We start from the raw sequence: 27,601 nt of genomic DNA, 5'->3' as shown, positions 1-27,601 counted from the left end.
TGGTCAAAGAGGTAGGTTTTAAGGAGTGTCTTAAAGGAGGAGAGAGAGGTCGAGAGATTTAGGGAGGGAATTCCAGAGCTTAGGGCCTAGGCAGCTGAAGGCACGGCCGCCAATGGTGGAGCGATTAAAATCGGGGATGCGCAAGAGACCAGAAATGGCACCTCCTTTCCAAGCTGAAAAGCCCAAGTTTCTCCAGTCTTTCCTCATAACTCAGGCCTCTTAACACTTTGGGGGTCAGCCTCGTGGCTCCTCTCTACATTTTCTCCAGTGCTTGAATGTTTCCCTTGTATCTTTGTGACCAGAGCTGGGCACAGCACACGAGGTGAGGACTGACTTGAACGCTGTACAAATTAATCGCAACCTCATCCACCACAATCTTGCTAGCAGAGGGCACTGTTGAGTCTGCAGCAGTTTCCATAGTCTCCGCAGCTGATCTTGGCAACACGAACAGTTCTGTTACGGTTGCACATCTGAAAGCCATATGAGAGTAAGGGAAAAGGGTTGTTCATCCTGGCTGGTAGCTTCTTTCCTTACCACAGATATGCAAAAATAAGCAAGTGGGACTGGGTGGTCTTTTACCCTCTGGGACCAAACTGATAGGATGAAAATCTCACTCGGAGAGGCCACAGGATTGCTGGTATGTGAAACAGAAAAAGCTGCACTGAGGCAGTAAGAAATGAGGCTGAAAAACATGTACAATTTAAAAAATACTAGCTAAAGCTGGCCAAGAGCTTTAAAACAGCTAACAACTCAAGGACCTGTGAAGATGAACAGTTGCACAAACTTTGTACCTTTAAGCTGTAGGTATACACAACATTCTTTCGCTTGCAATGGAAGTAAAAAAAATAATATATAAGACATGAAAGCCTGTGGGGAAATTCAAATGTTGAAGTCATAAAATTGGGTGGTACAGTTCTTAGATGGGTTCAGGGAATTCTCTCCAATTTTTACATTGGTTAGTTTTATCACTTTTATACTTCATAGTAATCAACAAAAAAAAGGAAAAACAAAATAAAATGTGGAATTTCAACACATCAACCAGATCATCACTTACCCAAGTGTTATGTCAACACCACTATCCCACATCCAACCCCCCAACCCCAGTTGCTGCAGTTCACAAAGGCCCTCTGGACCCATTTCATTGATACACTGTACCCCATCCAACAATTGACATTTACGATACATTCTTGGGCTGAATAGATGGAGTTTTATGCCGCATTTCACAGTGCTACGCTTGATCTGAGAGCACTTACTGCTGACACTGGGCTCCTCAAGTTATAAAGTTCCATCTCCCCACGCTAACATCTTGTTACAATCAGCGCAAGAAATTAGATTAAATATAAAGTTAATTTGTGGGAAAGTACTTACATTCTGGGAAAAGTCATGAGGGAGTGAGGGTTGTTTCTGTGGTATAATAGCTGCAAATCTATCTATTTATCAACGGAATGAGTATTGACACCAGTGTGACAGGCAATGAATTGGAGGCGGGCCGGGACTTACATTTGATGGCCATTGCCAAAGCTCAGTTTGTGTCAGGAGATGAACAATTCTAGTTCTCATGTCCCTCAAGCAGAAATGCATTCCTATTAGAGGCCACTCTAGCGCTCGATAAAGAACCAAACAGAATTGTTTTGAATGGTGTCATGTGGATTCGAGTGACAGCCAGCTCTGGGACTACAATCTAGAAAAACACCCAATTGGGAAGTCAGTAGTTCTGGGCTGTGTTACTGCTATTTTCTACTGAGCTTATTAGGAGGTGCAAATATACTCTCAGCTTCCCCGCTGGATGCTGGAGTCACAACAGTGGGATTCAAAGCGAAAGACTGGCAGTTGAAGATTAATTCTTTTACTGAGAAATCACTAATAGATACAGACGCTAAATCCTTCTTCACTATACATGTCAAAGAGTGAAGGCAAGGGATGTCTTTTGCAAGTGTTGTTCTAAACATGTTTGTACATCTTAATTTATTATTGAACCGCTCATAAAGAAGCCAGGTTTACACAATGACAGTATATGTGGCTATTTTAGCTAATCATTTTAGATAAATTTGCAGTATTTTAATTAATTTTTTTCACTCCATCCATTTTGTTCAGAATGCAGTATGGAAAAAATTGGGTCCTTGAAGTGGACTTGTGCATAATACAAGCCTGTTAGCTGTGCACACAGTGTGATTCAGTAAGGGAATTGGAATTGGATAACCTTTCTCTGCGAGCAACAAATGGACCATTATGTTTAAGTGAAAGACGGTCTATACCTTACAAACTGGAGACAAAGAATGCTTTAGTTAATAGTGAATGCCTCGATTTTAAAATTCTCATCCTTGCTTTCAAATCCCTCCACGGCCTCGATTCCTCTGTAACCTCCTCCAGCCCTACAACACTCCGAGATCTCTGCGCTCCTCCAATTCAGGCCTCTTGCGCATTCCTGATTTTCATCGCTTCACCATTGGCGGCCGTGCCTTCAGCTGCCTAGGCCCCAAGCTCTGGAGTTTCCTCCCTACAAGCTCTCCGCCTCTCTTTCCCCTTTTAAGACGCTCCTTAAAACTTACCTATTTGACCTGTCCTAATATCTCCTAATGTGGCTCGGTGTCAAATTTTGTTTGGTAACGCTCCTGTGAAGCGCCTTAGGACATTTTACTTTGTTAAAGGCACTATATAAATGCAAGTTGTTGTTGTTAATGATACATGAGAAAGTAAAATGAACAATAAAGCATGATAACCTTGCAAACTACAAAAATGTTGATTTATGAAATTATATTAACGTTTTATCTCGTGTTCTCCCTTCATCTTTCCTTTATTTTCCACCGTCCTCCATTACTTAGGAAGGTCCAGCCATTCATTACACATCTTCATTACCGCTGCCAAGTCTTAAAATTAGAGACAGGCCATTCAAGTGTAAAATCAGGAAGCATTTTTTCACACAAAGGTTAGTGGAAATCTGGAACTCACTCCCCCAAAAGGTTGGGGATGCTGGGTCAGTTGAAATTGAACTTGAGATCAATAGATTTTTGTTGGGTAAGGGTATCAAGGGATATGGAGCGAAGGAGGGTAAATGGGGTTGAGGTACAGATCAGCCATGATCTAATTAAATGGCGGAACAGACTCAAATAGCTGAATGGCCTACTCCTGTTCCTGTGCTCAAAGCTGTGCTTGTAACTGAGAAGAACATAACCTCTAGAGACAGCCCATTTAATAGCCTTACTTTATTTAAGGAGGCAACTCTGAGTTAACCATGTAAAGTTTTAAAATGGCCTACAAGTCGATCTAATCAGTAGCCCCACACAATGATCTGCAAGTTTAATTTCTTCCTCCAGCAATATTCAAGAGGTCTGATAACTCCTGCTTGAGCGTGTATTCCATTTGGGCTAATATTATGAAGACCATTGGTTCCACTTTGAATCAGGCAAGAAGTTGGTGGCAATTTTGCGCTTCAGCATCATGCAGCTTCCTCTTTAACCCATCGAACGGTCCTGTGATTTCTGTAGGTCCAGAAGTCCAGGACAGGCATGAAATTCTTCCTTATTGAAGTTCTCCCTTCCTCAAGGAGGCAATTAGAAAATACACTATTGGCAAACCTCAGAAGCATCTATAGTCTGGCAGTTGGTCATTCATTCTTCTTGGACTTAGGTTAGTGGGTGCAAAGCTTGTTGGTTTCAGTGGTTAACTGTATTCGAAGTGTTAGCATAGGATGAGGTACTCTGCTTCTTTGTTCCCTCAGGAAGCCCAATTAGACGGGTAACATTACTCTATTAATGGTCTTTTGTATTAACCTGGTTAAGCTCCATCCCAATATAATGGATTTTAAAATTGTGATTTCAACAACAACTGACATTTATCTCGCGCCTTTGACGTAGTAAAACGTCCCAAGGTGCTACACAGGATCGTAATCTGAAAATAATTGACACCAAGGCCAAAGAAGGAGATATTGGGATAGGTAGCCAAAAGCTTGGTCAAAGAGGTAGGTTTTAAGCAGCATCTTAAAGGAGAAGAGAGAGGGGAAGAGGTGACGAGATTTGGGGAGGGAATTCCAGAGCTTAGGGCCTAGACGGCTGAAGGCATGGCCGCCAATAGTGGAGCGAAGGAAGTGGGGGATACGCAAGAGGCCAGAGTTGGAGGATCGCAGAGTTCTTGGTTGTTCTTAAGTCTTAGCAGAACAGAACTGTGCTGTAAGTGCATTCTAAGAAGCTAAAAGATCCAGTTTTATGAGTAGTCTATAACATAGATTATAATGTGCTGTGATAAAGTTGAGAACAAAGGTACAATAACTTCATAACAGCAGAGATCATTGTGATAATGATGAGTGAATACTCCTGAAGTGCACATTTCAAAGAAATTCCACCAAAAGTAATTCTGTGAAGCATCAGTCGGGCTATACAAAGCAGCAGCAGTCCGATTGCAAGTTGCTGCTCACCTGTATTTAGGGTGGATTATTGTGTAGATGATGGGTTGCAAATGGCAGAAACTTTTGCTAGTAGAGCAGGAATTGATTTTGAATATGGAGACAGGATGTCACCAAGTCTGAAAGACAGTGACTGAAAAAATGTGTGAACTGAGTAACAGATGGAAACAAGGGTTGTAATTCTACAACTTTTAGCAAATAATTGCTGCATACAACCTATCTATAGAATATTTCTGATTGGTTAAGACTCCATAGTATCTATATTTTTCTGCTTTCCGATTGGGGAACCAATTACAAAGTAGACAAGAACCAATCATAGTGCACAAAAGTGACCAATCACATTCTATGATCTATCGAATTCACAAATCATCAATATACCTGCCAGGACACTTCATTGCCCAACTAAAACTTATAAATTATGTACAGTACTTATATTTACAGAGCAGGTCTAATGTGTTGCAGTATATTCCCATTATAAACACTTTGGATAGTATACAGTATACAGCATATAACCTTACATTGCATTAAATGTAACACAACACTCCATGTCCACACCCACCTCACCCAGATCCCTCAGACTTTGACCCGTGGCCTGGCATCATCCTGGTCTGTAATCCTGATCTCAATTTGCTCCCCCTTCAACTGACCCCACTCGACCCAACTCACCCTCTAGCCCAGGAGCAACTCTGCAGGAGATGCAGGGGTTCATTTGGTCTCCGATTCTTGCTCTGTTAAACCTGGATAGTGAGTGGTAACAGGCTATTTAACCATGGGAGGCATGACAGCATTCCTCACCCAATGTTCACATACCCGCATTCACAGCTGGGGTGACTCCAGGGAATCCGGAATGGGAACCATGAACTATTTTTTCCCCCTCTCCAGCCTGGGGACAGGAAGCTCAATTGTAGCATCCCTGCCACCCCAGCTGAAATCAGCCCATTCAAGACAGGGGTGATCATATTTCATGGTCTGTACGAAGAGTAGCAAACCAAGCAACACTTCTACCAAAGGAGTCAGAGGGATTGCTTCTGTCTTGATTTTCCATCATAAATTTTCCTAATGTCGAAGGAAAAGTGCAATTAAAAAAAATTCTCATTTTATTCCCTTTCATTTTCTTACGCCAAGTGGATAAATACATTTACTCATTCTAACTAAGAATCAACAAGAAGACTGATGCATTGCTTGCATTTTCTGGAATGGCCACTAGGGAGGAGAGACAGAAATAAGGGGCTCAATTTTGAAATGGTGGCGGGTTGTCATTCAGGGGTGGTGTCAGGAAGCACTTCTTCACACAAAGGGTAGTGGAAATCTGGAACTCTCTCCCCCAAAAAGCTGTTGAGGCTGGGGGTCAATTGAAAATTTAAAAACTGAGATTGATAGATTTTTGTTAGGCAAGGGTATTAAGGGTTACGGAACCAAGGCGGGTAGGTGGCGTTAAGATACAGATCAGCCATGATCTAATTGAATGGCAGAACTGGCTCGAGTGGCTGAGTGGCCTACTCCTGTTCCTATGTTCCTAAGGGGGACCACACCATTGCAACCAAAGAAACTTGCTGATCGCTGCAGCACTAGAAGAAGCAGCAAAGAACTTGAAAGGGGCAGAAGTGCCCCAAAGATCAGAATGAAGGCTGTCACTGAAGGCCTCAACCAAGACCGAGGCCTTCAGCAGTAAGAATTTGGGGCTGGCTGGAGGGAGAGGAGGATGCTACAAGGCTCACTCCCTCCATTGGAAGAACTCAGGGCCTTCAGGAACATCGGAACAAGAGTAGGCTATTCAGCCCCACGAGCCTGTTCCGCTTGTAATTAGATCATGGCTGATCTGTATCTCAACTCCATTCACCCAGCTTTGCTCCATAACCTTTGATACTCTTACCTATAGCTCTCAGTCTTGAAAATTTCAATTGACTCAGTATCCACAGCCTTTAGGGGGAGATAATTCCAGATTTTCACCACTGTCACTATTTTCTATTGATTGAAAACAAATGACTGTCCCATCAACTCTTTATAATCAGTAGAACATAATGCAGCAGGACAGCAAGCGAAGAAATCAAATTGTCCATGCACCGAGCTCTTCCAAATCCTTACTCCCCACCACCCATAGCAGGATGACTGCCCAGTATGACTATGTGCTCTGGGCTCGCACTTCTACACTAGTATCAATTCTGTACCGGCACAGTCAGAACAACACTGTGGGTTTAGAATATTTATGCTGTAAAGAAATGGAATGGGATCGGCAGCCATCTCCATGAAATATATAAAAAGGAAATGACTGAATCATGACAGGTACAAAAAATAATTAAAAAGGCTAATGGAATGTTGGCTTTTATCTCAAGGAGGCTGGAATTCAAAGCTATGGAAGCTATGTTACATTTATATAAAGCTCTGATTAGACCCTATCTGGAGCACTGCATTCAGTTCTAGGCACTGCGCCTCAGGAAGGATATATTGGCCTTGGAGGGGGTGCAGCGCAGATTTACCAGAATGATACCGGGGCTAAAAGGGTTAAATTATGAGGACAGTTTGCATAGACTAGGCTTGTATTCCCTTAAATATAGAAGGTTAAGGGGTGATCTGATTGAGGTGTTTAAGATGATTAAAGAATTTAATAGGGTTGATAGAGATAAACTATTTCCTCTGGTGGGGGAGTCCAGAACAAGGGGACATAACCTTAAAATTAGAGCTCGGCCGTTCAGGGGTGATGTCAGGAAGCACTTCTTCACACAAAGGGGAGTGAAATCTAGAACTGTCTCCTTCAAAAAGCAATTGAGGATGGGGGTCAATGGAAAATTAGATTGATAGATTCTTGTTAGGCAAGGGTATTCATAGAATCATAGAAATCGCAGAAGGAGGCCATCCGGCCCATTGTGTCCGTGCTGGCCGAAAAAGAGCTATCCAGCTTAATCCCACTTTCCCGCATTTGGTCCGTAGCCCTGTAGGTTATGGCACTTCAAGTGCACATCCAAGTACTTTATAAATGAGTTGAGGGTTTCTGCCTCTACCACCCTTTCAGGCAGTGAGTTCCAGATCCCCACCACCCTCTGGCTGAAAAAAATTCTCCTCAGCTCCCCTCTAATACTTCTACCAATTACTTTAAATCTATGCACCTTGGTCATTGAACCCTCTGGTAAGAGAAATAGGTCCTTCCTATCCACTCTATCTATTCCTGTCATAATTTTATACACCTCAATTAAATCTCCCCTCAGCCTCCTTTGTTCCAAAGAAAACAACCCCAGCCTATCCAATCTTTTCTCAAAGCTAAAATTCTCCTACCCTGGCAACATCCTCGTAAATCTCCTCTGTACCGTCTCTAGTGCAATCACATCTTTCCTGTAATGTGGTGACCACAACTGTACACTGTACTCTAGCTGTGGCCTAACCAATGTTTTATACAATTCTAGCATAACCTCCCTGCTCTTATATTCTATGCCCCATCTAATAAAGGAAAGTATCCCGTATGCCTTTTTAACCACCTTATCTACCAGTCCTGCTACCTTCAGGGATCTGTGGACATGCACTCCAAGGTAACTTTGTTCCTCTACACCTCTCAGTATCCTCCCATTTATTGTGTATTCCCTTGCCTTGTTTGCCCTCCCCAAATACATTACCTCACACTTCTCTGGATTGAATTCCATTTGCCACTTTTCTGCCCACCTGACCAGTCCATTGATATCTTCCTGCAGTCTACAACTTTCCTCCTCACTGTCAACCACACGGCCAATTTTTGCATCATCTGCAAACTTCTTGATCAAGCCCCCCACATTCAAGTCCAAATCATTAATATATACCACAAAAAGCAAGGAACCTAGTACTGAGCCTCCTGGGACCCTACTGGAAACAGCTTTCCAGTCGCAAAAACACCGGTCAACCATTACCCTTTTATTCATTAAGGGTATTAAGGGTTACAGAACCAAGGCAGGTAAATGGAGTTAAGATACAGAGCAGCCATGATATAATTGAATGGCGGAACAGGCTCGAGGGGCTGGATGGCCTACTCCTGTTCCTATGTTCCTTCATCTCTTTTACTCACTCAAGTTACCATAATAGTCACAGTTCAACAGCAATGTCCTTAAAAGCAGTTATGACTTCTCCGGTAACTTTCTTACCTGCATCTGCTCTTAACAGCCTTACATAGAGTTACATCGAGTCTATAGCACAGAAACAGGCCATTTGGCTCAATTGGTCTATGTTGGTGTTTATGCTCCACACGAGCCTCCTCCCTCCCTACTTCATCTCACCCTATCAGCATATCCTTCTATTCCTTTCTCCCTCGTGTGTTTATCGAGCTTCCCCTTAAATGTATCTATGCTATTCGCCTCAATTACTCCTTGTGGGAACGAGTTCCACATTTTGGGTAAAGAAGTTTCTCCTGAATTCCCTATTGGATTGATTAGTGACTATCTTATAATTATGACCTCCAGTTTTGGACTCCCCCACAAGTGAAAACGTTTTTCTCTACGTCTACTCTGTCAAACCCTTTCATTATCTTAAAGGCCTTGGGGGTTAAATCGGATAGGGCCCAAAACTGGGCGCGGGTATTGCGATCCGTGATTAACCTGCGCCCGGTGCTTCCTTCGCAGGCGGGACGAGACATGCGTCCGGCCTCATCACGCACCTGAAAGCAGTGTTCCCAAATCAGCGTCGCCACTCGGATTGAATGACATTTGCACTTTTCACCAGCAGGGGGAACCCCAATCTCTAAGGCAGGCTGTCTCTCTGGAGATCAGACATCGCACACGTAAAACACAGATGCAGGTCCCGTCCCTAAGTTTACAAGCTGTTGAGTTATGGTAAAACATTGAATAAAGGTTGTGCACTACTAAATCCCACATCTTCCAACCTGCATGCCCAACCTCACCATTGAGTTGGGATGTCTTGTTGAAGTTGTACAGGACATTAGTAAGGCCACACTTGGAATACTGTGTACAGTTCTGGTCACCCTACTATAGAAAGGATATTATTAAACTAGAAAGAGTGCAGAAAAGATTTACTAGGATGCTACCGGGACTTGATGGTTTGACTTATAGGGAGAGGTTGGATAGACTGGGACTTTTTTCCCTGGAGAGTAGGAGGTTAAGGGGTGATCTTATAGAAGTCTATAAAATAATGAGGGGCATAGATAAGGTAGATAGTCAAAATCTTTTCCCAAAGGTAGGGGAGTCTATAACGAGGGGACATAGATTTAAGGTGAGAGGGGAGAGATACAAAAAGGTCCAGAGGGGCAATTTTTTCAAAGGGTGGTGAGTGTCTGGAACGAGCTGCCAAAGGCAGTAGTAGAGGCGGGTACAATTTTGTCTTTTAAAACGCATTTGGATAGTTACATGGGTAAGATGGGTATAGAGGGATATGGGCCAAGTGCAGGCAATTGGGACTATCTTAGTGGTATCAACTGGGAGACATGGACATGTTGGGCCGAAGGGCCTGTTTCCATGTTGTAAACTTCTATGACTCTATGACTCTATGACTAATCTACCGATCTGAGTTTGTACCAGGCCTGCGAGAGTGCGTGCACCAAAGTTCTCTGCTGACGCACTAGAGGCCTTGGTGCAAGAGGTGGACGGAAGGAGGGACATCCTATATCCGCGGCGGTGGGGGGGGGGGAGGGGCAAGAGGACCTCTGGACATACGCCCAAAAGGGAGTGGGAGGCAGCAGGGAACGCAGTCAATGCCAGGCGCACAGCACCACGAACATGGGTGCAGTGCAGGAAGAAATTCAATGCCTTGACTCGAGTGCTCAAGGTGAGTGAGGTCAACCGTCGAGTGGCGTCTCCTACCAACTGCACCACTAGCCGCATCCACTGCTCCACACACTGCACCCCCCATGACCCACATACCAACAAACTCTTTCCATCAGTACTCAACTCTGCCAATCAGATGCTTCCTCTCATCCTTACACATGACCACTGTTTCAAGCCGCCCACCCAAAACTCACAGGCCACACACACTGGCGGCTATTCAACCATGACAGGCACATCACCCAGACACATGTCCCACTTTCTTGCAGGAGAAGGTGGCGCATATCAGGAGGCAGCAAGTGGCAGTGGCATTTAGCCTCTCGAGCCTGTTCCACCATTCAGTGAGATCATGGTTGGTCTGTGACCTAACTCCATATACCCACCTCAGCCCCATATCCCTTAATACCCTTGGTTCACAGAAATCTATCAATCTATCAATAGCATTCACAAGTGAGCAAGCATCAACTGCCGTTTGCAGAAGAGCGTTCCAAACTTCTCCCACCCTTTGCGTGTAGAAGCATTTCCTAACTTCACTCCAGCACGTCCTGGCTCTAAATGTTAGGCTCTGTCCCCCCCTCGTTCTAGTATTCAAGGATAGGAGACCTCCAAAAACAGTTACAAATGCATCAGCAGCCAGAAGCAATAATCCAGCAACTAACCTGTAAATCCTGCATGGTCCCTTTAAATAGCGCTGGTTGGTGGGGGGGTCCTCCAGGCACTCTAAGACACGTTCAGATGGCCGTGGTTAAGACAGTGCGTTGAGTGGAGCGTTAAGTCCCAAAATGGTGTCTATCACTTTAAATCAGCGTTGCGCACTGATTGTACGCATTTTCTCCTTACTTTACATGCTGCTGGCGTTCATTATTTGCGCATGTGTTAAACCCTTTACTAAGATGGCGTCCGGCGCACATCACGCTAGAAGCGTGCGTGCGTATCCAAGATGCCATCTTGGATGTCCGGGAGGCCGCGTAGCGCCGAAACAGCGGGCACTGGAAGGCCCAATTTAGCGCCCCCTTCTATCAGGCCTACAACATACATATGTAACAATATGAAATCAGAATCAATGGCACAAAGAATACAAAGCAGCATAGCATCAAAGTGTAACTCCTGTGAGATGGAGAAATTGTCAGATAATCCCGGGTGCAAGAAGTCATTAGACCTTCAAGAATGTATGAACCTGTGGCAAATATGAAAATATAGTTTTCAAGAAAGTGATTAAAACCTCGCAAAAAGGGGAGAAGCTATGAATAACAGGACAATGCGTGGAACTGTTCACTTATCTTAGATAAGTGAATACTGAATTTCGATGGCAGCTTTCAAACTGCACATTTTATTACAGCACTAATGAATATTCCGATGTGTTTAATGCCAGAATAGAGAACAATGAAGCGCGGATCTTTATTTCAACTCAAAGCATTGTTGAAGAGATAAGATTCGGAATAAGAATGAAGAATCTGGGGCATGGAGCCAGAGCGAAGACTCCGGAGACCAACCATCGCGGAAGTGGAAGAACCTACGTCAGGGACGTAGAGACGACGTCGAGAGAGAGAGAGAGAACGGAACGCCTGGCCGGCGTCAGCTCTCCTTTTCGGGTATTATCCTTTATATTCTGTGACCACTCAGGGAGTGTCAGAGAAACCTAGTGGGTGTGCGTTTAGATCCTAGTTTGGGTATAAAACTGTATAACCTGGTGCAAACTGCATGTCTATATCTAACCAGACGTATAGCGTTTAGATCCTAGTTTGGGTATTAAACTGTATAACCTGGTGCAAACTGCATGTCTATATCTAACCAGACGTATAAGCTATATGTATATGATATAACGGCGTGAATAAAGCAAATCGAGAGTTAAGAGAGAATTGAACCTTCTCCTCTTTGTACTAAGCCAATAACCGTAACCGGTGATCTCCGGTCAACACTATGAATAACAGCGCACAGGACAATGCGTGGAACTGTTCACTTATCTTAGATAAATGAATACTGAATTTCCATGGCAGCTTTCAAACTGCACATTTTATTACAGCACTAACGAATATTCCGATGTGTTTAATGCCAGAATAGAGAACAATGAAGCGCGGATCTTTATTTCAACTCAAAGCATTGTTTATACGATCACTTGTAGATGAAGGGGTCAGAAATTCCAGTCTGGAAAAGGGCGGAGAATGGATTGCTCCCCCACTGTCAGGCCGACTCCAAGTTCTGCTGGGATTCTACCCTATTTCTTCGCAATTAGCCACTTCTTTGGGGGTGGTGGAGGGGCGGGGCTGTCGGAGAAGGATGATTCCTCTGCCTGCCCCTCCTACGTCAAAGGGGCTAGCCTGGGGATAGTTCCCGGGCTACTTCAGAAATTCCGCCCAGTATGTCCAGAGAAGGCCGCAGCAGAACACTCGCCAGCTGAGAGCTGGGCCACATTCTGCCGAGGCCCCGGCCAAAGTCCCCAGATCTTCAGCCGGCCGAAAATCGTTGATACCGGAGGGGATCGGCTACTTTTGTTAGGCCTGAAAATGGCTCCCTTTGGAGGCGAACGTATCGTTCTGTACAGTTTCTTCATCCCAGGAAAGCCTTCGGGTAGGGGGCGGTGAGGGGGGGGGGGAAGTCTATGGTGAGCAGCTGGGGGTCCGCTCCAGCTTACGGGGGCGTATCGGGGCGAGCACCGCTGAAGAGTCCTTCCAGCAGCCCACCACATTCATGGAAACAACCCCATCCTTACAATTTGGGATGGGGTTCGCGGCCTTGTGTTCCATTGGGCAGCGTTTCACTACGCCATTCTTGCTCTGGCAGAGTGGGTTCCCCGGAAGATCAGGCCCAAAGGTCCCTGGAGAGGCCCTAAGCCTTCAGCAGCCAAATGTAAATGATCCCATTTCAGGCCCACTGTGTGCATTTCAAAAAGCCAAACTGATAGTCTACTCACAGATTTCTTAAAACTCATGGTGGGGGAATAATCTTCGTTGAAATATAAAACTATTTTAAACACTGATTGATTCCTGACCAGAAACAAGAGGCTACCCTATCTTTTTTTTTATTCATTCATGGGATGTGGGCATCGCTGGTGAGACCAGCATTTATTGCCCATCCCCAATTGCCCTTGAGAAGGTGGTGGTGAGGCACCTTCTTGAACCGCTGCAGTCCGTGTGGTGACGGTTCTCCCACAGTGCCGTTAGGAAGGGAGTTCCTGGATTTTGACCCAGTGATGATGAAGGAACGGCGATATAGTTCCAAGTCGGGACGGTGTGTGACTTGGAGGGGAACGTGCAGGTGGTGTTGTTCCCATGTACCTGCTGCACTTGTCCTTCTAGGTGGTAGAGGTCGCGGGTTTGGGAGTCGCTGCAGTGCATCCTGTGGATGGTACACACTGTAGCCACAGTGCGCCGGTGGTGAAGGGAGTGAATCTTTAGGGTGGTGGATGGGATGCCAATTAAGCAGGCTGCTTTGTCCTGGATGGTGTTGAGCTTCTTGAGTGTTGTTGCAGCTGCACTCATCAAGACAAGTGGAGAGTATTCCATCACACTCCTGATTTGTGCCTTGTAGATGGTGGAAAGGTTTTGGGGAGTCAGGAGGTGAGTCACTCGCCGCAGAATACCCAGCCTCTGACCTGCTCTTGTAGCCACAGTATTTATATGGCTGGTCCAGTTATGTTTCTGGTCAATGGTGACGCCCAGGATGTTGTTGGTGGGGGATTCGGCGATGGTAATGCCGTTGAATGTCAAGGGGAGGTGGTTACTCTCTCTTGTTGGAGATGGTCATTGCCTGGCACTTGTCTGGCGTGAATGTTACTTGCCACTTATCAGCCCAAGCCTGGATGTTGTCCAGATCTTTCTGCATGCGGGCTCGGACTGCTTCATTATTTGAGGGGTTGCGAATGGAACTGAATACTGTGCAATCATCAGCGAACATCCCCATTTCTGACCTTATGATGGAGGGAAGGTCATTGATGAAGCAACTGAAGATGGTTGGGCCTAGGACACTGCCCTGAGGAACTCCTGCAGCAATGCCCTGGGGCTGAGGTGATTGGCCTCCAACAACCACTGCCATCTTCTTTTGTGCTAGGTATGACTCCAGCCACTGGAGAGTTTTCCCCCTGATTCCCATTGACTTCAATTTTACTAGGGCTCCTTGGTGCCACATTCGGTCAAATGCTGCCTTGATGTCAAGGGCAGTCACTCTCACCTCACCTCTGGAATTCAGCTCTTTCGTCCTTGTTTGGACCAAGGCTGTAATGAGGTCTGGAGCCGAGTGGTCCTGGCGGAACCCAGACTGAGCATCGGTGAGCAGGTTATTGGTGAGTAAGTGCCGCTTGATAGCACTGTCGACGACACCTTCCATCACTTTGCTGATGATTGAGAGTAGACTGATGGGACGGTAATTGGCCGGATTGAATTTGTCCTGCTTTTTGTGGACAGGACATACCTGGGCAATTTTCCACATTGTCGGGTAGATGCCAGTGTTGTAACTGTTCTGGAACAGCTTGGCTCGAGGCGCGGCTCGTTCTGGAGCACAAGTCTTCAGCACTGCAGCCGGGATGTTGTCGGGGCCCATAGCCTTTGCTGTATCCAGTGCACTCAGCCGTTTCTTGATATCATGTGGAGTGAATCGAATTGGCTGAAGACTGGCTTCTGTGATGGTGGAGATATCAGGAGGAGGCCGAGATGGATCATCCACTCGGCACTTCTGGCTGAAGATGGTTGCAAACGCTTCAGCCTTGTCTTTTGCACTCACGTGCTGGACTCCACCATCATTGAGGATGGGGATGTTTGCAGAGCCTCCTCCTCCCGTTAGTTGTTTAATTGTCCACCACCATTCACGACTGGATGTGGCAGGACTGCAGAGCTTTGATCTGATCCGTTGGTTGTGGAATCGCTTAGCTCTGTCTATAGCATGTTGCTTCCGCTGTTTAGCATGCATGTAGTCCTGAGTTGTAGCTTCACCAGGTTGGCACCTCATTTTTCGGTACGCCTGGTGTTGCTAACGGCATGCTCTTCTACACCCTTCATTGAACCAGGGTTGATCCCCTGGCTTGTTTGTAATGGTAGAGTGAGGAATATGCCGGGCCATGAGGTTACAGATTGTGCTGGAGTACAATTCTGCTGCTGCTGATTGCCCACAGTCCCTCATGAATGCTCAGTTCTGAAGCCTTGTAAGGGTGCACTGGGTGGAGTTTCCAGGGTAGTTCGGGAATGACCCTCAGACACCTCCCTTTGAAATGGAAGGGGGCAGAAGATTCGTCCATGTTCCCCCACCCCTGGAAAATGGCTCACTGTAACCGGGCTCCATCCCAATTTCCAGCCACGAGCCAGGAGCTCTGCCAGGTTTCAGGGCCCTGTGTACTTACCTAGAAATATCTACCAAAAATATGCAACCATTTGTGAAAATTCACATGTGCATCTTTCATCCGTTTGTTAACGTTCACAGTCCAAGTACTCTGTACATCTTAAAAAGTCCTTAAAATAAATCATGCAACTGACTTTAAGACTAGAGGCCTTTTCAAAATAAAGCTCAAAGTTCAACAAAGTGCATCAGAGCTAACACACTAATCCTATATAATCAAATATCATAATCAGAACACGATATTAAAAAAATACTCAAGAGATGTACTTACTCCATCTAAACAGTAGAGGTAGATGCAATGCAAGTGAGTACAGCCAAACAGCAAGAATGAACTGTTGAGTGACTTCTTTTCTTGTCAAACCAAAATTGATTGCAACGGCTTCGTCATAACCCAATTGCGGTCAATAGATATCGCCATTAATGTAATCATGGACGTAATTCCAAACAATACTCCACAAAAGCCATGCAGTTCACCACCTGCAGCAAAACACCAACATAAGATACTCATGTGAAACACTAATGGTCTATGTGTTGAGCTGGATATCATTCTACAGGGGGTGAATTTCTGCCGAGGTTCTCCCGCTCATTGGCCGTAACTTTGGCGGAAGAGTTGCGGAAATCCCGGAAAAACTTTTTTTTTTTTTTTACGGGATTTCCTCAGCAGTCGTCTGAATTTATGACGATCAAGCAAGAGAGCCCCTGTGGAAATTCACCCTTGTTTTTATTACTGACCGTTCTTTCTCGTAGTTTGAAGCTCAGTTTTATTTGTGAAGCGTGCTCGTGTTAAATAAATTGTAAGTTCTGTAAACAACATTGTTTAGAAATGTTTAAATCTTCCTCCTCACTTTGAACTATTTTCAGGTAGATCAAGCTGTTTTGTGAGGTACTGGTTTCCGTAAATTTCTGCTCATCCAAAACTTTGCTGCCCATATTCTAAGACACGCCAAATCCCTTTCACTCATCACCCCTCTGCTCGCTGACATACATTGGCTCCCAGTCCAGTAGTGTCTTGATTTTAAAATTCTCACCCTCGTGTTCAGATCCCTCCGTGGCCTCGCTCCACCCTATCTCTGTAACCTCCTCCAGCCCTACAACCCTCCGCGAGCTCGGCGTTCCTCTAACTCTGGCCTCTTGTACATCCCCCCCTTCCTTCGGCCCACCAAGGTGGCCGTGCCTTCAGCTGCCTGGACCCTAAGCACTGGAATTCCCTTCGTAAACCTCTTTGCCTTTCCACCTCTCCTCCTTTAAGAAGATCCTTAAAACCTACCTCTTTGACCAATCTTTTGGCCAACCTGTCCGAATGTCTACTTCTTTGGCCCAGTGTCAATTTTTATCTGATTACGCTCCTGTGAAGCACCTTGGGACATTTTACTACTTTAAAGGCGCTATATAAATGCAAGTTGTTGTTGTAGTTTTGCGTTAGACTTGTTTGGAAAGTAAGAAACCAAGCAAAAGGTGTCGCAACAACAAATATTTGGTGCATTTCCAACTGTAAACAGAAACCTGCTAATTTTGCTGAATGGATGTCAAAGGCATGAAGAAGCCTGCTGCTCCTTGCATCAAGTTACAGCCAATGTCAAGCACTCTCAGTTTAGCTAAAACAGCACTCCCAAAACATGCCACTGCGTACCTCAACAAATACTTTATACATATGTGCCTATACCATGTCAGCGTCTCACTGATAATTATCAGAACAAGCTGAAGCTGTAACCATGAAAATATTGATTGGATATTGTTTGCAATTATATTTGGAATGTTTGCCTCTTTGGATGTCGGCCTGTGTTTGCTTCCAGTGGTGATCTTATCTCCATGATTTTAGTTCTTCAATGAGAAGTGTAGCCCTTTATTGTGCAAAAAGTAGTAAGTCAATACACTAAATCCTCCCCCCAGAGCAAATACATTATTGAAAAAGCTGAATTACAGAGAGGGTATTTGATACAAAAACATGAACAATTCATGTTCTTTCAGATGTTGTGACATGTCATAGTGTCCTGGAGAACTCAACGGAGCGGCTTCAATTGCTTATTTTATGGTTCGGACATTGGTCTGTCCTCCGATAGTCCACAGGGTATATCCGTGCTGCTCTTTTATTCGACTATTGAGTTGTGTTGTAAGAAAGAAAGAAAGAAAGAAAGAAAGACTTACATTTATCTAAGTCCCTTTCCTTTCTCACTGGATGGCTTAATTCTTGTCCCCTTTCACCTAGGTTTATGGGAAAATATTATCAACTCCAACCCCAATCCCACTTCAGAATTCAGAGCCTTAACCTAAAGGCAAACTGAGATTGGAGTAAAATAGGAATGAGAGCTTTCTCAGTGAAGATGGTGGTATGAAATCACCATTACCATAGTTGCCAAATTGATGAAGGATATGATTTCAACAGCCAAGGTTGCTTTTTTTAGAACTAGGATCCAACTGTACCTAAGCTTGTGTCATATTTTTGGTTTATAAGAACATAAGAACATAAGAAATAGGAGCAGGAGTAGGCCAATCGGCCCCTCGAGCCTGCTCCGCCATTCAATAAGATCATGGCTGATCTGATCCTAACCTCAAATCTAAATTCATGTCCAATTTCCTGCCCGCTCCCCGTAACCCCTAATTCCCTTTACTTCTAGGAAACTGTCTATTTCTGTTTTAAATTTATTTAATGATGTAGCTTCCACAGCTTCCTGGGGCAGCAAATTCCACAGACCTACTACCCTCTGAGTGAAGAAGTTTCTCCTCATCTCAGTTTTGAAAGAGCAGCCCCTTATTCTAAGATTATGCCCCCTCGTTCTAGTTTCACCCATCCTTGGGAACATCCTTACCGCATCCACCCGATCAAGCCCCTTCACAATCTTATATGTTTCAATAAGATTTCCTCTCATTCTTCTGAACTCCAATGAGTAGAGTCCTAATCTACTCAACCTCTCCTCATATGTCCGCCCCCTCATCCCCGGGATTAACCGAGTGAACCTTCTTTGTACTGCCTCGAGAGTAAGTATGTCTTTTCTTAAGTATGGAAGTTTCCTTGCTCGATATGTTCTCTGGTTCAGAATCACTGGTCCCTCTCCTAAGCGTATCTCACATCACCTAGAATTTGGATATTCTGCCCAATATTGCTCCACGTTCAGCTAAGTAACTTACCTTTTTTGTTGCAGACGTTTTGTAGCAATGGTGGTGTCTGCCTCGGGGCAAACCAATCTTGCAGTGGGAAACTCAAGCAGGCGTTAGGCCCCGCATTTGCATTCGCAATGGGCCTAACGCCTGCTTCAGGCGTGGGTAAAGGATGCCTTTTGTTGGCCTTTACCCAATATGGCAGGCGGCGTGCTTCCTGCCCACCATTTTGGGGACTTAGGAGGCTGAGTAGCGCCTGAAAAACGGCCCTATTTTTAGCCAAGTTGTTCTTGTTGCTTTTGCCACATTTGCAGCTTGATTTGTTTTTCTTGCTTATTTTTCTAACTCCGTCCTGTTGTTGCCTCTCAGTTAGAAAGCACTGACTCTGGCTGGGGTACGCTCAGCAATGGGATCCCTGGTTGATTTTCTACTCCTTAACTGAGACCAATTGTGCAGCCCCAACAAAATCTACAATTCAAAGGCATTCTTATCATATTAACAATATATGCCGTTTTCTGCAGAGCAGAATCTCGGGACGTATTATGTTGTGAATGCAGCAATGGATCACACTGGTATAAAAATAACAATATAAGCATAAGTACATCTTAAATACTGCTATCAAACTTACCTCGATATCCAACACATCTGTGCATTGACCTAAACGTGTGGAAATGTGCCCAGTAGAGATAGTGTTTGACTCCGTTTGACAGACTGTTGATTAAGAATGTGTAAACAGCATTTTTCTCCAACAGGAAAGACTTTAAACAGCTTTCATGAACATGCCAAGTTCCCTCAGTGAACAGTGCCTAAACAGGCCTCAAGGTTAAATTTCCCGATCATCCACCATAACTTTGGCGGAAGATTTGTGAAAAACCCTGGCGTAAATCCCCACAGAGATTCGACCCCTTCATCTCCAAGACAGCCCCTCCAACAATGCAGCACCCCCTTAGGTCTGAACTGAAGTGTCAGACTAGATTATGTGCTCAAGTCCCTGGGGTTTGAACCCGAACTTTCTGCCTCCAAGGCAAAAGTGCTACCACTGATCCAAGCTGACATTAATGAGCCAGAACTTAGAATCATGGAAAGGTTACAGCACGGAAGGAGGCCATTCGGCCCATTGAGTCCATGTCGGCTCTATGCAAGAGCAATCCTTGCACCCTTTTTTGAACAAGGGCGCAATTCTTCAGTCTTCTGGCACCACCACCATATCTAAGGATGTTTGGAAGATTATGGCCAGTACCTCTGCAATTTCCACCCTTACTTCCCTCAGCAACCTAGGATGCATCCCATCTGGACCGGGTGACTTATCTACTTTAAGTACAGCTAGCCTATCCAGTACCTCCTCATTATCAATTTTTAGCCTATCCAGTATCTCAACTGTATCTTCCTTTACTGAGACTCTGGCAGCATCTTCTTGCTGAAAAAATAACGACATGTTAACAACGCACGCCATTATTAACGTGCAAGTTGGCCAGCAAGCTCAGGGGATTAAGAGATAAGCACTGAGTTGTGAGTCTCCAGAGGTTACTGGTGAATTTACGCCGCTCCACTGTTTGTTTCGCACAAACGGCATCTCGCCCTCAACCTCCCCGTTATTTTTAAGAGCTTGCTGCATTTGCACATTAATTGCCCATTAAACTCGCCGCAGAAAGTCAAGTCAAGTAATTTATAACTTTTAACGACATGATAATTGTTAATGATTGCCAATCATCCTCTCTTGCCCGGAAAGTGAATAATTTAAACTGCAGAGTCTCATTCCTTCCGGTAATGAATTGTTTTTTTTTATTCGTTCACGGGATGTGGGCGTCGCTGGCAAGGCCGGCATTTATTGCCCATCCCTAGCGAGATTTTTTACAACTGAGTGGCTTGCTAGGCCATTTCAGAGGGCAATTAAGAATCAACCACATTGCTGTGGGTCTGGAGTCACATATAGGCCAGACCGGGTAAGGACAGCAGGTTTCCTTCCCTAAAGGACATTAGTGAACCAGATGGGTTTTTACGACAATCCGGTAGTTTCATGGCTATCATTACTGATACTAGTATTTTAATTCCAGATTTTTATTTAATTAATTGAATTTAAATTCGCCAGCTGCCGTGGCGGGATTTGAACTCGTGACTCTGGATTTTAGTCCAGGCCTCTGGATTACTAGCCCAGTAACATAACCACTACGCTACCGTACCCTTATGAGATTTTAAAAATGTCAAAGCTTTTTTTTTCCTTACTTTTCCTTTCTGTCTCTTTTTTCTCTCTTTTTGAATCCAATCTTTCTTTCCCTCTCTTTGTTTCTTTTTCTGTACCTGATTTGACTTTAATTCACTGTCCTTCTCAGTCATTCCTCTGTTTCTTTCTCAATCCTTAAATCTCATTGGTTAAGGAGATAGACTGTTGGTCCCGTTGTTCACTCAGGTCCCAGTTGCCCATTGCCCCCGTTATCAGCTCGCATTTAAAGCAAGTTAGGGTGCAGAAAAAAGACTAACTAACAGCAGACGCCACTGGACGCCCCACTCCAGCAAGATCCAGCCCGATATCCACAAGTGATTAATGAACACAGTCAATAATCTCTTGGTCAAATTCATTTTATCAATACATCACCTGTACAGTCCAGGCGTGGAATTTCTTTTACACCTCTGAGTAATTGATGCAACTTCTGCAACCTCATCTTCTAGAAATACACTTCAATTATATTTCCAAGAAGCAAGCAGGGTTAGTCTTTTTCCAAGTTGTGCAGTACATATTCGAATGACGTACATTTAGATATTTTCCTACCCGAGGAAGTTATGACTTTGGAAAGGCTGCTTTTGTTTCACGTATTATTTTTATCTGGGAACAATTTGTGACGTTGCTTATTTTCAACAGGCTTAGATTTCACAGCTTGAAGAAAGGGCTAATTTGCATTATGGTGAAAAGCAGTTGGGAGAGTCGGGTGTGTATTTGTGTGAAGTCTCACCACTAACCACATGAATCAGACTCTCAGAATAATCAGCAAACTGCTTGTTTCATGACTGAACACATCACTTAATTGGGTAAGCTTTTGTTTGACTGGCTTGTTACTTTAACAGTGAGGTGAAAAGACGAAGGGAAGTTGAGCTTTAAGACTCTCTAAAAAAAAATATAAAAACAGATAGCAAGAGATTCTATAGTTATATAAAAAGAAAAAGGGTGGCTAAGGCAAACGTAGGTCCCTTAGAGGATGAGACCGGGAAATTAATGGTGGGAAACATGGAGATGGCAAAAATGCTGAACAAATATTTTGTTTCAGTCTTTACGGTAGAGGACACTAAGAATATCCCAACACTGGACAAACAGGGGGCTCTAGGTGGGGGGAGGAGCTAAATATGATTAAAATCACTAAGGAATTGGTACTCAGTAAAATAATGGGACTCAAGGCAGATAAATCCCCTGGACCTGATGGCTTACATCCTAGGGTCTTGAGGGAAGTGGCAGTAGGGATTGTGGATGTTTTGGTAATAATTTTCCAAAATTCTCTGGACTCAGTAAAGGTCCCGGCAGATTGGAAAACTGCTAACGTAACACCCTTATTTAAAAAGCGTAGTAGGCAGAAGGCTGGAAATTATAGACCAGTTAGCCTAACATCTGTGGTGGGTAAAATTTTGGAGTCTATTATTAAGGAGACAGTAACGGAACATTTGGATAAACATAATTTAATAGGACAAAGTCAGCATGGCTTTACGAAGGGGAAGTCATGTCTGACAAATTTGCTTGAGTTCTTTGAGGACATAACGTACAGGGTGGATAAAGGGGAACCAATGGACATAGTGTATTTAGACTTCCAGAAGGCATTCAACAAGGTGCCACATAAAAGATTATTGCTCACGATAAAGAATCACTGGATTGGGGGTAATATTCTGGCATGGGTGGAGGATTGGTTATCTAACAGGAAGCAGAGAGTTGGGATAAATGGTTCATTCTCGGACTGGCAACCAGTAGCCAATGGTGTTCCGCAGGGGTCGGTGCTGGGTCCCCAACTCTTTACAATCTATATTAACGATTTGGAGGAGGGGACCGAGTGTAACATATCAAAGTTTGCAGATGATACAAAGATGGGAGGGAAAGTAGAGAGTGAGGAGGACATAAAAACCTACAAGGGGATATAGACAGGCTGGGAGAGCGGGCGGAGATTTGGCAGATGCAATACAATATTGGAAAATGTGAGGTTATGCACTTTGGCAGGAAAAATCAGAGAGCAAGTTATTATCTTAATGGCGAGAAACTGGAAAGTACTGCAGTACAAAGGGATCTGGGGGTCCCAGTGCAAGAAAATCAAAAAGTTAGTATGCAGGTGCAGCAGGAAGGCCAACGGAATGTTGGCTTTTATTGCTGGGGGGTTAGAATATAAAAACAGGGAGGTGTTGCTGCAGTTATATAAGGTATTGGTGAGACCGCACCTGGAATATTGCATACAGTTTTGGTGTCCATACTTAAGAAAAGACATACTTGCTCTCGAGGCAGTACAAAGAAGGTTCACTTGGCTAATCCCGGGGATGAGGGGGTGGACATATGAGGAGAGGTTGAGTAGATTGGGACTCTACTCATTGGAGTTCAGAAGAATGAGAGGCATATTGAAACATGTAAGATTGTGAAGGGGCTTGATCAGGTGGATGCGGTAAGGATGTTCCCAAGGATGGGTGAAACTAGAACTAGGGGGCATAATCTTAGAAGAAGGGGCTGCTCTTTCAAAACTGAGATGAGGAGAAACTTCTTCACTCAGAGGGTAGTAGGTCTGTGGAATTTGCTGCCCCAGGAAGCTGTGGAAGCTACATCATTAAATAAATTTAAAACAGAAATAGACAGTTTCCTAGAAGTGAAGGGAATTAGGGGTTACGGGGAGCGGGCAGGAAATTGGACATGAAGCTGAGTTCGGATCGGTCAAGGCCCTGTGGGTGGCGGAGCGGGCCCAGGGGCTGAGTGGCCGGGTCCTGCTCCTACTTCTTGTGTTCTTTAGATTTGAGGTTAGGATCAGATCAGCCATGATCTTATTGAATGGCGGAGCAGGCTCAAGGGGCCGCGTGGCCTACTCCTGCTCCTATTTCTTATGTTCTTATGTTCTAATGATAACTGTTAATCAATTTGTCAGCATTGCCATTATGAATTTGCTGAAACAGTTTGTTATATACAATTTATAATGCTTGTAAGTTTATGTTTAACTCCTCCCACGCCTTTTACAGCCTTTAATGACTTTAGACATGATACCAGTCAGGTCAGACTGGCAGCTATAGATTTTTACCACTCTTCAGTAATGCACAACCCAATATTAGAGCAATACCTGGCAAAGGTTTTAGGGGCACAAAATTCCTGGGCTGGGTGAGGGCAGAAATCAGGCTTCTTGCCCAAAGAGGAGAGGGAGGGCAGAATTCGGGGTGGAACTCAGATCAGTATCCAAAATCCCGATGGGGTGAGGGGGGGCGGGGGGGGCGATGGGGGTGGTGTTTGTGCCCCGCACAACATTCCAACAGCAGCTTGGGCGGCGTTCCTGGACAACGCCAGGAATTCTACCCAGTATACCGTTTGTCCCAGCAGCTGCAGGTGTGGGTTCAATGCTGGGCCTTGCGAAAGCCCCACAGCAATGTTACAGAGCAAAAAAAAATGAGTTCAGAGGGCCTGGTCTCCCTGCAGGGAATGATAACTTTTTCAATGACCTCTTTGACCCATTAAGGATCTTTGACCTCCCTTGTTGGGACTCCAAGCAACTTGTTGGCCACCCAACCCGAATATTGTATCGAACCCCCCCCCCCCCGGTATTTGGGCCGGGGTTAACGGCCAGAACACTTGCTCCACTGCTTTTTAGTTTTTCATAGCATCCTGTGAAAAACTTAGCATTCTTATAGCACCTTTCATGACCTCAGGACATCCCAAAGCGCTTTGCAGCAAATGAGGTACTTTTGAAGTGTCGTCACTGTTGTAATGTAGGGAATCGCGGCAGCCAATTTGTGCACAGCAAGATCCCACAAACAGCAGTGAGGTAACTATCAGACAATCTGTTGTAGTGATGTTGGTTGAAGGATAAATATTGGCCAGGACATCGGGGAGAACTCCCCTGCTCTTCTTCGAAATAGTGCCGTGGGATATTTTACGTCCACCTGAGAGGACAGGCGGGGCCTCGGTTTAGTGTTTCATCTGAAAAATGCAAACCTCCGAGTTTGCAGCACTCCCTCAGTACTGCACTAGGAGTGTCAGATTATGTGCTCAACTCTCCAGAGTGGGACTTGAATCCACAACCTTCTGACTCAGAAGTAAGATTGCTAACCACTGAGCCACAACAGACAAGCACTCTACATGAGGATATGTAGCATCCTATGAGAGCGTGCGTCCTCTTTGTTTTTATCTGCTTCCTACCCTCACATGCTTCCTTCTAACTGCCCCATACGATTCCTGAATCAGAGGGTGGGGCATGCACCTTGCTTTCAGGCCATCAACAATGCTTTCCCACCAGAAGGCATATGAGAGTGCCTCCCTCAGCAACACAGGAGATCACTGGAGTCATGCTGTGCATTGGTGTCTTTAACATACAGCTCCAGTCCATCACTCCAAGAATGAACAGGTTCTTGTTTTTTTTTGTTACATAGGAACGTAGGAACAGGAGGAGGCCATTCAGCCCCTCGTGCCTGTTCCGCCATTCAGTTAGATCATGGCTGATCTGTATCTTAACTCCATTTACCTGCCTTGGTTCCGTAACCCTTAATACCCTTGCCTAACAAAAATCTATCAATCTCAGTTTTGAAATTTTCAATTGACCCCCAGCCTCAACAGCTTTTTGGGGGAGAGATTTCCAGATTTCCACTCCCCTTTGTGTGAAGAAGTGCTTCCTGACATCACCCCTGAACGGCCTAGCTCTAATTTTAAGGATATCTCCACTTGTTCTGGACTCTCCCACCAGAGGAAATCATTTCTCTCTATCTACCCTATCAATTCCTTTAATCATCTTAAACGCCTTAATTCGATCACCCCTTAATCTTCTATATTCAAGGGAATACAAGCATAGTCTAAGCAACCTGCCTTCATAATTTAACCCTTTTAGCCCTGGTATCATTCTGGTGAACCTGCGCTGGACCCTCTCCAAAGCCAATATATCCTTCCTGAGGTGCGGTGCCCAGAACTGAGCGCAGTATCTCCAGATGGGGTCTAACCAGAGCTCTGTACAGCTGTAACATAACTTCCAACCATTTGTATTCCAGCCATCTTGAGATAAAGGCCAATATTCCATTAGCCTTTTTAATTATTTTTGTACCTGTCCATTAGCTTTTAATAATTTCTGTACTTAGACCCCTAAATCTCTCTGCTCATCCACAGGTCCTAGCTTCTCACCATTTAGAAAATACTCCGGTCTATCTTTCTGTATTAGTTTCCTCGGCATGTTCGGAGATGTGCAATTGCAGCCCTGACATGGTATTGTGAACCAAGATTTAGAAGCATGCTGTAAGATACAGATCAGTGTAAGGGTGGAAGTTTGCAAAAGCTTTTAAAGTGGTTCCCTGTATAGGAAATATATAAATATACTTCAGTAAAGCAGGAGAAAGCAACTAGGCTATCAGGAATCCCAGCAGGAAAACACGACCACTTGATACTGTGTTGATTAATTCCACCAAACAAAAAAAAGCTGGGTAAAGATCTGGTTGGGAGCAGGTCCAGAGGTTTTAGGGAGAAGTATGAATGTAAATGTCATTCCGAAATCCAGTGCTCTTGGGCAGGGAGCGACAGTCTCAGAGAAATCACAAACATACAGCCCATGGTTTTGTATCCATTAAAATTAATGGATGGAGAGTCATGGTACGTGCACTCAGAATTTCCCAAGTTGCTCTCTCTGTAGGCATTCCTCCCCACTGGGAACTCCAAATTGCGGAGCCAACCCCATGGACTGAGGCAGCAGGTCAGAGTTCATAGTTCATGGTGAAGTGCGGGATTGGAGAGATATTTTTGGCATTTCGTTTGATTGCCTGGCGGGATCAGGGAGTATTTGTGCAGAACTTGTGGAGAATGTAGACAGTCAAGAGAGGGATCACATTTAATGGGCTGGAGGGCTTTTTCTTGTTCCTTGCTTTGTTAAGCTCTTAATGAATTCTACTGTCCATTGTGTCCCATAGAAATTGCAATGACAAGATATTCTTTAGAGTCCCTAGCTCTCTATACTAGTGGCATGTATTTATATACCTTTATACAATGAATAAGCTTGAGAAGGTAGCTGTTACAAGTTTTGGGTCTGTCTTAGATACACTCTCAGGTACAGTGTCACAGGTCACTCTTGTAAGTGGTTAGGATTGTGCCTGTGCTGCCCAATATCTAAATTATATAATAGTGTCACTCGGAATGTAATAATGGTATGCCCTGGTGATCTGAACTGGATATCCTAGCCTAGAAATTGGATATGGCCCCTTTTTGGGCTCATAACCTGCGGCCGTAGACGGTGCGCCCAAACCGAGTCCAATTTCGAGAGGGCCATGGGTCTCGGACCTCATTAACATTAGCTGGACGAGATGCTGGTGCCTGTCATGCCTCCACAGGCAGCTCGCCCATTTTAAGAAGATGAAATTCGGTCCGCTGCTGTCGAGGAAAGCAACTCGAAGGTAAGCCCCGGGAGGGGTGGGGGTGGAGTGCCAACGGGCGGGGTGGGGAGGTCGACCAGGGTACTGTGGAGTTGGGGGAGAACTTCTGTTCTTACTGGCTCTACAGGAACGTTTAAAAAAAAATTTGTTTGATAAAACGTACCTTTTTGTAATCCGGAGAGGAGGAGGCCCCATTCTGCCATGTCCAATTTCCCAGCGAGGGCCCTAAACAGGTGTTAAATTCCTCACTTACATATGTAAGGGGCCTAATGCTTGTTTGAGGTGGCCACCTGGATCTCCCGTAAAATGGCCCAACGGATTGTTGGTTCGGGTGTCTTTCAGGGGTCCTCAGGAAAATTGGCCCCTGAAATTGGCCTTTGTTGCGCTCGTCAAATTTCTAGGCCAGGGTCTTTCATGTGCCCTTAGAACCATAGAAAAGATACAGCACAGAAGGGGGCCATTCGGCCCATTGTGTCCTCGCCGGCTCGAA

The 27,601-nt window shown here is 44.7% G+C and overlaps 2 protein-coding genes across 2 annotated transcripts in view; both read right to left on the bottom strand.

Annotated features, from left to right (window-relative positions):
- Positions 1-27,601, bottom strand: part of LOC137330224 (PDZ and LIM domain protein 5-like) — a 274,221-nt gene that overhangs the window by 215,865 nt on the left and 30,755 nt on the right. The gene's annotated exons all lie outside the window — the stretch shown is intronic.
- LOC137321712 (melanopsin-B-like) lies at positions 381-27,306 on the bottom strand. Its single transcript, XM_067984314.1, is given in 9 exon segments — positions 381-470; positions 1,872-1,941; positions 4,412-4,442; positions 4,445-4,549; positions 11,168-11,308; positions 15,728-15,818; positions 15,821-15,933; positions 19,181-19,263; positions 27,275-27,306. Coding segments are annotated over 9 exon segments (756 nt in total).

This window comes from Heptranchias perlo, chromosome 1 (assembly GCF_035084215.1).
Source record: "Heptranchias perlo isolate sHepPer1 chromosome 1, sHepPer1.hap1, whole genome shotgun sequence".
Taxonomy (NCBI): Eukaryota; Metazoa; Chordata; class Chondrichthyes; order Hexanchiformes; family Hexanchidae; genus Heptranchias; species Heptranchias perlo.
The sequence above is the reverse complement of the archived record's forward strand: the minus strand, read 5'-3'. Positions and strand labels throughout refer to the sequence as shown.